Genomic DNA, 14,281 nt, shown 5'->3' on the forward strand with positions numbered 1-14,281 from the left:
CGCCAAAGTCACCTCCAGACCGGGACCGCCAAAGTCACCTCCAGACCCGGACCACGATAGTCGTCACCTCCAGACCAGGACCGCCAAAGTCACCTCCAGACCGGGACCGCAATAGTCACCTCCAGACCAGGACCGCGAAAGTCACCTCCAGACCGGGACCACCAAAGTCACCTCCAGACCGGGACCACCAAAGTCACCTCCAGACCGGGACCACCAAAGTCATCTCCAGACCGGGACCGCGATAGTCACCTCCAGACCGGGACCGCCAAAGTCACCTCCAGACCGGGACCGCGATAATCACCTCCAGACAAGGACCGCGAAAGTCACCTTCAGACCCGGACCGCGAAAAGTCACCCCCAGACCTGGACTGCAATAACCACTTCCAGACCTGGACTACGAGAATCACCTCCAGCTGATCTCCAGGCATCGATTCTGCTTCTCCTTCCAATCCATTGACAAAATGATTTTTCTCAAATATAAATGGCATCGTGACACTGACAAATCCAAAGCCATTCAATGGCTTTCCATCCCTTTTTCGACAAAACTGAAAATCCTTCACATGGATTTTAAAGCCATTCATGATTCTATCCCAACATAAGTCTCCAAACTCATTCCCACTACTCTGCTCCTCTCTCTCTATGCTCCAGCCATCAGGGCCTTCTCCAAATTCCTAGAAAGTGCGATCCTTTCCAGGTCCAGAGTCTTGGGTATGTTATCTTCCCGGGCCTGAAACCCTCTTCCCCTCTTCACCTGACCACTCATCAATGCTTTCAGGTCTCATTTTCAATGTCTCTTTCTCAGGAAAGTCTTTCGTGACTGCCTAGACGAGGTCAGATTCCTGTTACACATGTCCACCGTATCCTAAACTGAACCTTATGGCTTTATCGCGATGATGATCGAAAACTCACTTACGAAAATATTTGTGTAACGTCTACTTCTCCTACGAGTTTGTAAGCTTCATGAGGAAACTGCATCGTTCCTGTGACTACAACATTCCCAGCCCCTCCAGTTAATATCTGTTGAGTGTGGAATGAAGAAGAGAGAGGAAGCCATAAGAGGACTGCTAGAAAGCACTGAAAGAACCATGGACACCGAAGACCTAGAGTCTACAGCTGTGTCATCTGCAAGGCTGTGCGATTTTTACCAGCTGAGATCACCAATCCAGGGCAGAGAAGGTAGGTAGTAGGGTTTTGACAGACACAATTTTAAAAAATGGATAAGAAGACAAGGACATTTACAGAAAATGCCTGAGTTTACTCTTATTAAGACTTAAAACTCACAGGGCAGAAGTTGTGATTTTTCTCTACACATATCTTCAGGCTTCTACATTGCTTTGCACACAGTACATTCTCAGTATATATTTATTGAATGAGTTAATTATCATACAGTGGAATCTTATAACAACATAGGATTGAGTACAAGCTGTGAGTCCACTTTTAAAAACAAACATGTAACGCAGTTGCTTTGGTTACTTCATGGACCACACCTTCCTCAATTGGAGTCTAGTTAGCAGTTTTAAAGCTAGGTCCCACTCAACTCTGTATTCTAGTTTGTGAACTCTTTTTCAAAGACTGCTCATTTCATGTTATCTGTTCCTTTTGCCTTAAATTTCTCTCTTCATCTGGTTACCATCATTATTCATCATGTAATTTGTCAGAACTGATTTCATAAAGAGTGTATAATCACTTTTTCTTGGTTACTCAGTTTCTTACAAGTGTTTCATCTTCTGCATGTTTAATTTAGGGGTAGGAGATAAAGCAGGGGACTCATCTCTCCTTGATTTAGCCAAGGTTGAAATAAAATCTGGGTATCTTCATAGCATGCCTCTGGGAAACATGACAGAGGGAATCCAACAGAATGGTAGGATTTACAGTAAATTTTGTAATTTCATTTTATGGAATTTAACTGACTATTTTATCTGAAAAGATCAACATAAACTATTGAGAAATATATGAAATGATAAAACAATTTTATGAACTCTAAATTATAAGAAATTTAACTACTTATATAATAACAATTTTAAAATTTAAAGTTCATTCAAGAACTCCAGCCTATGGAATCATCAATGGCATCATAAAAAACCTTTCTTCTTCTGCAATGTGGATAACAGCAGAGTCCTTAAGTACCTTTGATCCCATGGACTCCCTTTCTTTCGTTATTTCCTTTTTCATCATGTCTTTCTCAATAGCCCTTTTCTCTTGCTGAGATGCAAGTTCTTTTTGAAGTCGCTCTGCCTGCCTCTCCAGCTCCTTCCTCAACTGGTCACACTGGATTAAAGCCTGCCAGGATAGAAGAGATTGAAAGAGGAGTTTAGAATTTGGAAAAAATATGGGGAAAATGAGATAATTAAGCTTTAAGTATATTTAAAATAATTAAAATCCACTATAAAGCCCATTAGAATAATTTTGTATTTGTTTATCAATACCACTTATTGACCTAAGAGAGTATCCAAATGTTACATTTATTGACATAGTTCAGTTTTCAAGATTAAAGCCACATTAATTAATCAATGACAAAATTCAGGTAATGAACCTTGATGAAGGCCACAGATGAGTCAGAATTTTAAAAAAGGGAACCAGGAAAACCAAGTGCTCAAATATTTTCAATTACGTATCATGTTTCTACTACAAGAAACACATAAGCATCCAACTTAACTCATTTCTTATTTGCTCATGGATAAAAATTATTGGAATACTTCAAATGATAGATCAAAATACTAAAATGAAATGTTGAATATATCATTACACACAGGCATCTTCTGTTTAATACTATATAATAATCAAGTTTCCTTAAACATAACCAAGAGAAAATTTAGTTCACTCCCCTTAAACATACAACTGAAGTAAAAATTATGTAATAATCATAAGTTAAATGGAAAGACTCAAGACAGTATTCACTACTTAGTTTTATGAGGATCTTCCATTTCTGGTAAAGTTCATAACTGTCCTTTACTGTAAATTTCCCACTCTGCATTTCCAGAAATAAAAACTCTCTAACTTCATTTTGGCCACTTTTACAATATCTTTACTTATAACACCCAATAATAAAATATGATTTCAAAAATCTCAATTTGGAGAGGTCTTTTTTTGTATAAATGTATGGGGTCCAAATGTAATTTAGTTACATACATAGATTGCATAGTAAAATCCCAATTTTTAAAAATCCTAATAAAAGTAAGGTACTATAGCATCTTACAGTCTTATTCCAGTGGCCCTTATGTATGATATCCACCTTACGTAACCTCTCTTTTCTGCTGAAATGGCAGAAAGAACCCCAGGTCTCATATAACTTACATGCTGCGTGATTATAAATTTCATAGTCACATCTGATTTTAATGGAGACTGAAATAGCCTCAGTAAGCACTGTAAGTTTTATGCATAGTTATGCTTCCCTCTGGTGAAAGCTATAATAAATTCAGACAATAAATATCTAGGATATATGAATTTTCCTCTCTTCATCTGGAAAGCATTAAACTCCAATTTCTTTTGGTCTCTTCTGAAAAGTTTCTATGCTCCCAGGCATAAAATATAAAGGTAAAATTCAATTGTCTCAGATTAACTAATAAACAAATACAATGAGTAAAAATGATTCTTCTAGGGAGTTAGCCCCAAGTCCAAATTCCAGCTGAGAATGCCTGGAAAAGGAAATTTTAAATTAGATATTAAAATAAACGAAAAGGCATACTTTTTCTATAATTTAAGCCCTTGGAGCTTGAAATACGAATTAGTTACTTTTGTGATTCAAAATGTAATTGCTCTTGTGAAAAATATTTCACATGAATCTAGTAAATGTTCATAACTCTCCCTGATATAATGAATACTACTGGTATGAATAGACAAAATGCTTACTTAATATAAACCAATATATCCAACCAGAAAGTTTTCAATTGAACAAAAACTCAGGAGTCAACATCATTAAGTATAGGAACGGCAGAAGAGACTGAAGATCTAAAACCAGGCTACCATGAAAGGCACCTACAGAATCAATTCAAAGAACTCAATCAACTAAGGAACAAGCAACAGTAAATAATCCTGGCACGATGAGAGGTGTAATGCCAAGATAGGATGATACAGCGAAAAGCACAAAGTGAGAAGCTGTAAAATCATGTAAACAAAATCACTGCTAAGGCCTTGGTTTTGTGGATGGTCTTCTCTCTATTAGCACTAGCCACCACCAGTGGTTGATGATGAGTAATGAGCAACACAACACTGATTACAAATATTAGGTTAAAACCTGGTTATTGGCTGGGCGTGGTGGCTCACGCCTGTAATCTCAGCACTTTGGAAGGCTGAGGCAGGTGGATTGCTTGAGGTCAGGAGGTTGAGACCAGCCTGGCCAACATGGTGAAACCCCGTCTCTACTAAAATACGAAAAATAGCTGAGCATGGTGGTGCGTGCCTATAGTCCCAGCTACTAGGGAGGCTGAGGCAGGAGAATTGCTTAAGCCCAGGAGGCGGAGGTTGCAGTGAGCCGAGATGGCGCCATTGCACTCCAGCCTGGGCAACAAAGTGTGACTTGGTCCCCAAAAAACACACAAAACAAACAAACAAACAAAAAACTGGTTATTGATGTCTCTATTCCATATTATCAAATAGCTTTTAAGGCTAGGCACGGTGGCTCACGCCTTTAATCCCAGCACTTTGGGAGGCCATGGCAGGCGGATCACGAGGTCAGGAGATTGACACCATCCTGGCTAACACGGTGAAACTCCGTCTCTACCAAAAACACAAAAAACTAGCCAGGCGTGGTGGCGGCACCTGTAGTCCCAGCTACTCGGGAGGCTGAGGCAGGAGAATGGCATGAACCCGGGAGGCTGAGATTGCAGTGAGCCGAGATCACACTACTGCACTCCAGCCTGAGTGACAGAGTAAGACTTCGTCTCAAAAACAAACAAACAAATAGCTTTTACTTTCATTTGCTTTGATTTTAACATATATGCTTCGTCACAATGAAGAAAATAGAAAAGTGTAGTAACACTTGGAATCAGAAAAATGATTTATTCTTTCTAAAGATAACTCTCTCAACTGGACCGCACATACTAAAAGATTTGGGTGTAGTAAACAAATATTTATACACTATTTCCATTAAAGCTTTCTCTTAATTCTGGAGTTTCTTCTCCTATTTTCCAGAATCCCTGTCGATTGAGTACCCCTATAACCATTCAGTAAAGACATAGTAACCGACTTCTCAAAGGCTAGGTCAGTAAAAAGTCAACTACCATCAAATGATGGATCTTTATAGTAACTGAATGCTATACATGGGCAATTGCCATTAAATGATAGATTTTTACAGGTGACAAAGTTAATTTGGGGCCTGCGGCTGTTATTTCTCTCAGTAGTTCCCAAGTCCTGGCTTCTCTCCCTTCCCTGAACACAGCCCTTTCCTTGGTGGAAATGGCTGTAGGTCTTAGGAAGTTGGGGAATTACACATTCCCCCCATCCAGCAGACTCATTCCTGAAGGTACATTTTCTTTTCTGGGAAATTTCTTTAGCTGTGGTCATTATATGTTGACATATTAACACTTTTTTCAAACACAGTTTATTGGACTTGATATTCCCAGTCCTGGTTTTATTAAACCAAAGGGTAGGCACTACTATCTTAGGCAGTCAAAACATTTTCAAAAACAAAATTTATATCTAGTCAACTAAAATTTTAAAACAGGAGACCTATTGTAGACCATATAAAAGTCCTTCCCAACTGCTAGGGTTAGTTTTCAAGAAATCTTTGTGACAGAATAATTCATAACTAAGGAATTAAGATCTTATGAAATTATACAGCTCAAACCTGTGAATATGAACTTTAAGGCTTATAAACATTTTTATTTTTATGTAATAATAAAGCCCACAAAATTAAAACGATTAACACATTTCAAGCATCTAACTTACCAATAATGCAAACTATTGATTTTAATTTATAAATCCTTGCTAACCAGAAATTTACCAGTCTATCCCTATGTACCATTTTTCAAGATACTTAATACTTTGTTTTTGTTTTGTGACAGATAACATGCCTATCAAGAAGTATTGTTTTCTATACTTGTGACTACAACTCAGCGCTTTTCTGATTTTATTTTTAATCCAGGTTTCTAATTCCTGCCTTTCTGACTCCCTGTAATCCAAGAAACAGAATAATTTGGATATTTCAAAAGGGGGAAAAAAGTCTTTGTAAATATTTGTTCAACCTACCAGGTTGCTGTTTTAAAAACTAATATTCAGAATATCACATGTAACCCATAAATATGTACAATTATTATGTATACACAATAATTAACTTTTTAAAAAAGTTCACACCACTTACCCATGAAGGTAAGGTCTTAGCAAATTTGAAATAAATACTTTGCTCAAGTTGTTATGAGTAAAAAAGACAAAAAAATTTTTTTTCCTTAGAGGGTTATGTCATTACAGATATGCTTATGGTAACTTCATGCCACAGCCCGTACCTTCAGGCCTTTCCACATACCTCTCAACAATTCCCTTCCCAACACAAGCAGGCAGGCCTAAGGCATGGTTAACCTTTTTATCTGCTTCTCGTAGCTTTATCAAGGTGTCTTGTAGCTTTATCAAGGTGATAGTGCAAAAACCTCTACTTTTTCTCACTATGTAGTCCCAGGTGAATTTTTTTCCTCTTTTAAAATTATCGCCAATTGAGACAACTTCCATTTTCAAACAAAAACATTTATTGAGCACCTACTATGTGCCAGATACTTTGCTAAGTGGCACATATGGATTATTTAACCCTCTAAATACATTTTAATTGGTTCTTATCACTCAATTGAGGAAACTGGTACTTCAAGATATTCAGTAACTTGCCCAAATCAGAGACCTAGAAAGTGGAAGAGTAGGGAGTTTATCCAAGATAGTTCCACACAAGAATCTATGCATGGCATTATACACTTCTCAAGTTATGTATTTATTTTCTTAGGCATTTTCACTGCCACTATGAATGTTAAATATGTAATTCCTTCTACTTAGCAATGTGATACCCAAATATCACACTAGATGGCAACAAACGTCAAGGAACTAAACAAAGTAACCATTTCATCGCTCAGTAATGCAAGTAGTAGGGTTTTAAATTAAAATATGTATGCCATCTGACTTTTTAATATGCTCAGAAAGCAAAAATTCTAATGTGTTTTAACATACCTTCCAGATAAAAAATACTAGACTTGCAATACATTTTGTCCTTGCATTCATTGTTACTAATTTATTGAAAATGCTATATATAGATTCTTAACGAACAATAGCGTTGCTTGCTCTCAGCTATTAAATTTTTTAAAAAAATTAATTACAAAACTTCACATTAATAATAATAGACTTCCATTCAACAAACATTTATTGTTAATTAAGACGTAAATGGTCATGTGTGACATACAATGATAGATGTCACAGACCTGATTTCAAGGTCTTCTGGTGGAGAAAACTGTGTAAACAACTACCAAAATTATACACATCAACAGGAATATAGAGGAAAAAGAAGTTAATGCAAACAAGAAGGGGCTGGGGAAAACTTCTGGGAAGACTGCCACTGGATTTGAGCCTCGCAGATTGAATAGATATTTCACAGATTAATACAAGGCAGAAAAATATACCTTGAGCAAATTAATGCAAACGGCCAAATGTAGGTCACGTTCTGGCAACAGGGAGGGTGGTGCGAAAGAGTAGGGTGAAAAAGTAGAGAGTGAAAGAGAAGATAAGCCAAGCTGGAGTGGGGCCAGATGCGTCTTTTATTCTACTGCAAGAGGTGAGCTACCTACACAGGGAGATTTATAACTCAGGAATTATAACTGTTATGAAAGCACTGTGAAAAGTATGCTGGAATTAGATGAAATTTGAGGGAAACCAATTAGAAAGCTATTGTAACTGTCTGCATACTTGGTATAGGAATACGTGAAGTATACCACTGGACACGGTGGCTCACACCCGTGATCCCAGCACCTTGGGGGGCCGAGGAGGGAGAATCAGTTGAGCTCAGGAGTGCAAGGCTATAGTGAGATACGATCACACCACCAAGCCTGGGTGACAGAGTGAGACCCTGTCTCCGAAAAAAAAAAAAAAAAAAAAGAGCACGTGAAGATGTGAAGACTTGAACCAGGGCAGTGGTGTAAGAATGAGAAGGTGGGCATAGTTAAATAGAAATTTGACTCTGCAGAGGGAGAGCGAGCGAGCGTGGGAACTGATGGAATGTCAAGAGCAAGCATAGCGAAGAACCAAGATGTTTTAACGAATGCAGGCCAGGGCTGCGGTCAAGATGGTGATGCCTTTGTTTGAAGACGATCATAGAGAAAACGGTAGAAGGAAAAGGAGTGGCAGATGGGAAGGCGGAGCCAATGAACAGTTTGGTTGTGTAGAGTTTCAGACGCCAGCAGTGTATCATCCATAAAAAAGATCTAGTAGCAGTAAAACACTAGGGCTGGGGCTCAGGAGAGCAGTTAAAGCTAAAGGCATAATGTGGGCATATTCACTGGTAATATTTGGCCACGTGAGGAGAAATGAATCCCAGGAAGCCAAGGCAACATGGGAGGAGGGCTGGGAACTAACTCTGAGGAACATCCACACTTAAGGCTTGTGGAAAACAAGAAACAAGTTAAAAGAGACTTAAGAGTGGACAAGAATGGTACAATGTGGACCCTTGAGAGTAATGTATCAGCTAAATCAAGGGAAAGAGATGAATGTTATGACAGGAGAGTTAACAGGGTTCCAAATCTATAGAGTTTGAGTCCAGTGAGGATTGAGATGAGGTCACTGGGTGTGGCAATCAGGAAGTGACCATTGATCATTAAGTGAGCACTTCAGCAACATGAAATCAGGGTACAGTTTGTTCAAAGCCTGGTTGCGATGTGCTCAGAAGTGAAAGGAAAGCTACCAGGGTGGACAACTGTTGTGAGATGTCTGCCAGTGAAATGAGGAATGGACAGTAATAAACAGAGTGAAAGATGATCACAGGAAAGCTGCTTTTTGTTTACTTAAACGAAGGCTGTGGGCAGGATGACAGGGAAAAACAGTGGAGAGGAAAGGATAAAGGACGCCAGAAAAATGTGATGACACAGAAGTGGGAGATATCAAAAATGGGGAGAAAGATGTTCACCTTGGGAAATAACAGGGCCAGAAAAGAAAGGAGAAATAAGGAGAGGAGGCATTCAAGGGATGAGAAGATGCTGAGGAGGCTCTTGTCAGTTGGTCCTTAGTCAAGTGTGAAGTAGGTCATCTGATGAAAGTCAGGTGCCAGCAGTGGAGTTGGAAGTGAGGAAAGTGGAGTTCCTGGCTAGAGCATATAAGGTTTTCAACTGCAGAGAAAAGAATTGTTCAATAGTACCTACAACCACTGAAGGTGATTAGGATTACTCTTCAGTGGAATTCATTAAGTAGATTTTTTTTTTAAGATGGAGTCTCACTCTGTTGCCACACTGGAGTGCAGGGGCGTGATCTCAGCTCACTGCAACCTCCGCCTCCCGGGTTCAAGCGATTCTCCTGCCTCAGCCTCCCAAGTAGCTGGGACTACAGGCACACGCCACCATGCCCAGCTAAGTTTTGGAATTTTAGTAGAGACGGAGTTTCACCATGTTGGCCAGGCTGGTCTTGATCTCTTGACCTCGTGATCCGCCTACCTCAGCCTCCCAAAGTGCTGGGATTACAGGCATGAGCCACCGCACCCAGCTATTAAGTGGCTTTCTTAAATGACTTCCTTCAGCAATGCTTGGGAGGCTCAAACTAGTCATCAAAAAAAAAAAAAAAAAAAAAAAAAAAAGTGTGATTGGGCCTAATTTTCACTGGGTACTTTTGCTGGCAAAGTAGGTAAGCTGGAAAGATAAGAATAAAGGAATTGTAGATTGCTAGTGAGAACTGAGTTGCAATTTCCTTCCTCACTGGATATTTACTCAGTACCAATTTATTATGTGCTGAGATCTATGCAAGATGCTATGGATTTAATGGTGATCAGGATGGAGAAATTCCGTAACCAAGGGACTAGCGCAAACTGATTAACCATTGTTTAAGTTGTTACAGATAGCACTGAGCCAAAATTGCACGTCATGTAGTCCAGGCATGTGCAATGGGAAAAAGCTTCAACCTCCTAATTGTTTTTATTTTATTTTAAATTTTTGTTGAGTCCATAATAGATGCATATATTTGTGGGGTACATGAGATGTTTAACCTCCTCATTGTGAATACCACCAGCCTGGCAGATTGGCTGCACTGGTATCACCTGGGGCTACTCAGAAATGCCTCTGAGACCAATCTTCCTGATCTTGCCGCAGAATGAGGAGACAGATTTGAGTGTGGCCTCTTGCTTCCTTGCCAGTCAACTTGCAATAAAACCTCTTCTTTTCTTAAAAGCCAGTGCCATAGCATTGGCTTCTATGTGCATAGGGAAGCAAGCCCTTGGCTTGGTGACAATTTTAAAGTTTAACAGAGATTTCTCCAAGAACTTAATATAGAGCTACCACTCAACACAGCAATCCCATTCCTGGGTATATACCCAAAAGGATATATATCATTATACCAAAAAGATACATCAACTCAAATGTTCATCACTGCATTGTTCACAACAGCAAAGACATGGAGGCCGGGCATGGTGGCTCACACCTGTAATCCCAGCACTTTGGGAGGACGAGGCGGGTGGATCACTTGACGTCAGGAGTTTAATACCAGCCTGGCCAACATGGCAAAACCACGTCTTCACTAAAAATACAAAAATCAGCCTGGCATGATGGTGCACACCTGTAATCCCAGCTACTCGGGAGGCTGAGCCAGAAGAATCACTTGAATCCTGGAGGCAGAGGTTACAGTTAACCAAGATCACACCACTGCACTCCAGCTTGGGCGACAGATCAAGATTCTGTCTCAAAAAAAAAAAAAAAAAAAAAAAGACATGGAATCAATCTAGGTGCCCATCAATGGCAGACTGGATAAAGAAAATGTGGTACATATACACCAGGGAATGTATACATCCATAAAAAAGAATGAAATCACGTGCTTTGCAGCGACATGGATGTAGCTGGAAGTCATAATCCTAAGCAAATTAATGCAGTAACAGAAAACCAAACACCATATGCTCTCATTTATAAATGGGAGCTAAACGTTGTGCACACATGGACATAAGCATGGGAGCAACAGACACTGCAGACAACTTGGGGTTGGAGAGAGGGGGGCATGGGCTGGAAAAGTACCTACTGGGCACTATGCTTAATACCTGGGTCCACCATGTAACAATCCTACACACGTACCCCTGTATTGAAAATAAAAGCTGAAATTTTTTTAAAAAAGTTTAATGAAGGATACAGACAAATAAGCAATAATAATACATTTTGATAAATGCTATAATAAGTAGTGGTTCTCAAATGGGGGCAAATTTGCCCTCCAAAGGACATTTGGCAATGTCTGGAGACATTTTCGGTTGTCACAACTTGGGGGAGGAGGGTAAGCTACTGGAATTGAGTAGGTAGAGGCCAGGAATGCTTCTAAACATCCTACAATGTGCAGAACAGCATCCAAAACAAAGAGCTACATAGCCCAAAATGTCAATAGCGCCAAGGTTGAAAAACCCTGCTATAAAGGCATATTAAGGTTACATCAAATCTAGGCAGGGGAGATCAGAGGTTTCCTAGAGGGAGTACCATGTGGGCTAAGACAGGTAAGGCTAGAGAAATACACAGGCGGTGGAGTGGAGAAGAATGTGCATGGCACGTACAAAGACTCAGAGGCTGGAGAGAAGATGGGATAATCAGCAGGGTTATCACCACTACCACTATTTATTGAGAAAATATTTTGTGCCTGCCTGGGTTTGTATAAGATAATCAATATACATTTTAAAATGCAGTCCTCATTCACAATCCTAAGAGTCACATATTCCTCCGTTTTACAGATGAGGAAAAACTGGGGCACGGAGAAGTTAAAGTAACTTGTCCAAGGTCACACGGCCAGTGATTGGTAGGGCCAGAAGTTGAATCTAGGTCTGGCTAACTCTAGTAAGCCCATGTTCACTCCCTAAACGCTCCTGCCTTTGACGATAGCTGAGTGTACTGGGGGACAGGGTGTGAGAGGAGGAAGGCAGCAGCAGCCTTGGAGGGCAAAAGGGAGCCACATTATGACAGACCACGGGCATGGGAAAGAATGTGGAGACTGTCTTGAAGGCAGGGAAAATTCACCAAAGGATTTTAAATCAGAGTCACATGATCAAATGTGTCTTTAAGAAAGATCGCTTCTGGCTGCAGTGTAGGGAGTGGAACGAAGGAGGGAGGCAAGCTAGGATGAAGTGTAGTAGATAAATCCAGAGATTACTCAGCTTCCATAAGAAAAGTGTTAATGAGGGAAAGAATTCAAGAAAACGTTAGAAACTCAGATCTGTACTTAGTGACTGGTTAAAAGTTACGGGTGAAGGACAGGGTGAAATCCAGTTTTCTGATCAGAGCATGTTAGTGGATAAAAGTGCCATCCAGTAAGAGAATACAGAAGGGGCAGCAGATTTGGGAGAGTGAATATGTGAGTTAAATTTGAGATTGTAAAATTTATATTTAAATGGGAAGAAAAGAAGACCAGCCTGGACACAACAGATAAAATGAGAGAAAAAGAATGCTGAAGAACTAGAGGCGAAAATGAAGACATGGAGCAGATGTAACTTTGACAGGGAGGAAAGAAGAGAAAAGGCCCTGGTCAGAGAGTGTGGTTTCAGAGTTTGAGATCTTAGGGGCACTTCAGTTCATGCGGGAGGTTGGCGTAGAAGTAGGGGATATAGTAGAGTTAAGGAAGCTGAAGAGTATTAGTGTTTTGTGTATCAATAACATGGAAGTTCAAACATTTAAGGATGACAAAAGAGACAGAATGAAGGGGAAAACGGTTAGATGTTAAAACTTTTAAAAAGGGGCCAGACGCAGTGGCTCACGCCTGTAGTCCCAGCACTTTGGGAGGCCAAGGTGGGTGCATCACCTGAGCTCAGGAGTACGAGACCAGCCTGGCCAACATGGTGAAATCTCGTCTCTACTAAAAACACAAAATTAGCCAGGCATGGTGGCGCATGCCTGTAGTCCCAGTTACTTGGGAGGCTGAGGTGGGAGAATCACTTGATCCCAGGAGACTGAGGTTACAGTGAGCCGAGATGGCGCCATTGCACTCCAGCCTGGGCTGGAATGAAACTCTGTCTCAAAAAAATGATAATAAAAATAAAACTAAAATAAAATAGAAAGGGTCAAAGAGCGCCTTCTCGATTGAGAAATTTTATTGATTAGGGAGAAGAGAGACAACCCTGATTTCAAGAGGAGTGTGATACGGTTTGGATACCTGTCCTCTCCGAATCTCTCGTGTTGAAATGTGACTTCCAGTGTTGGAGGTGGGGCCTGGTGGGAGGTGTTTGGGTCATGGGGGTGAATCCATCATGAATGGCTTGGTGCCCTATTAGTTATCCTGAGGTCTGATGGTTAGAAAGAGCCTGGCCCCTCTCCTCTGCGCTCAGTCCTGCTCCCTTGTGAGGCTTGCTCCCCTCTGCCTGCTGTCAGAGTGAAAGCTTCCTGAGGCCTTACCAGAAGCATATGTTGGCACCATGCTTCGTATGCAGCCTGCACAACATGAGCCAAAATAAACCACTAACTTCTCTTTATAAATTACCCAGTTTCCACTCTGTCTTCATAGCAATGCAAAACAGATTAACACAGAGTGATAGCTTAATTTCAAAAAGGAACAGGACCTGAGAGTAAGTGTCAAAACAAAGCCCTGGAAATGGCAGTCGGGAGTGAAGTAACTGCGGTTTCCTCCGTCACACCCACATAAGATGACTTGACTGACACAAGGGCATTCGCGGAAGGTTTTGAAAGTCATGATATCGAGGGACAGTTAGAGCTCAGAACAAATGAAGAAACAGGAGAGTTTGAGGAAACAATATGGTGGGGAGTTTGGTTATAACTGAACCTAAGTTTCAGAAGGCATGAGGGTCAAATGGGAAGAGTTATGGATGAACTGGATAAAGACAAATGGACATAGCAATGGCTGACAAGAGGCTTAATGCAGAATTGAATAGCCCTAATTTTGTTTTAACTTCTATTTCAGGTTCGGGGGTACATGTGAAGGTTTGTTATAGAGATAAACTCATGTCACAGGGGTTTGTTATACAGATTATTTTATCACCCAGGTATTAAGCCCAGTACCCAATAGTGATCTCCTCTGCTCCCCTCCCTCCCCCCGCCCTATATCTTCAAGGAGATGCCACTGTCTGTGGTTTCCTACTTTGTGCTCGTAAGTTCTCATCATTTAGCTCCCACTTATCAGTAAGAATATGTAGTATTTGGCTTTCTGTC

General features: G+C 40.4%; 1 protein-coding gene across 8 annotated transcripts in view; it reads right to left on the reverse strand.

The window, feature by feature from the left end:
- The window catches only part of SDCCAG8 (serologically defined colon cancer antigen 8), a 256,242-nt gene that overhangs the window by 181,398 nt on the left and 60,563 nt on the right, over positions 1–14,281 (reverse strand). For all 8 annotated transcript variants that reach the window (XR_002732368.1, XR_002732369.1, XR_003309619.1 and 5 more), the window contains exon 10: positions 2,127–2,279. Coding sequence is in view for 5 of the 8 variants with exons in the window: in XM_023216160.1 (XP_023071928.1) it covers positions 2,127–2,279 (153 nt within the window). In the remaining 3 variants the exon portion in view is untranslated. The remainder of the gene's footprint in view (positions 1–2,126; positions 2,280–14,281) is intronic.

This window comes from Piliocolobus tephrosceles, chromosome 1 (genome assembly GCF_002776525.5).
Source record: "Piliocolobus tephrosceles isolate RC106 chromosome 1, ASM277652v3, whole genome shotgun sequence".
NCBI lineage: Eukaryota > Metazoa > Chordata > Mammalia > Primates > Cercopithecidae > Piliocolobus > Piliocolobus tephrosceles.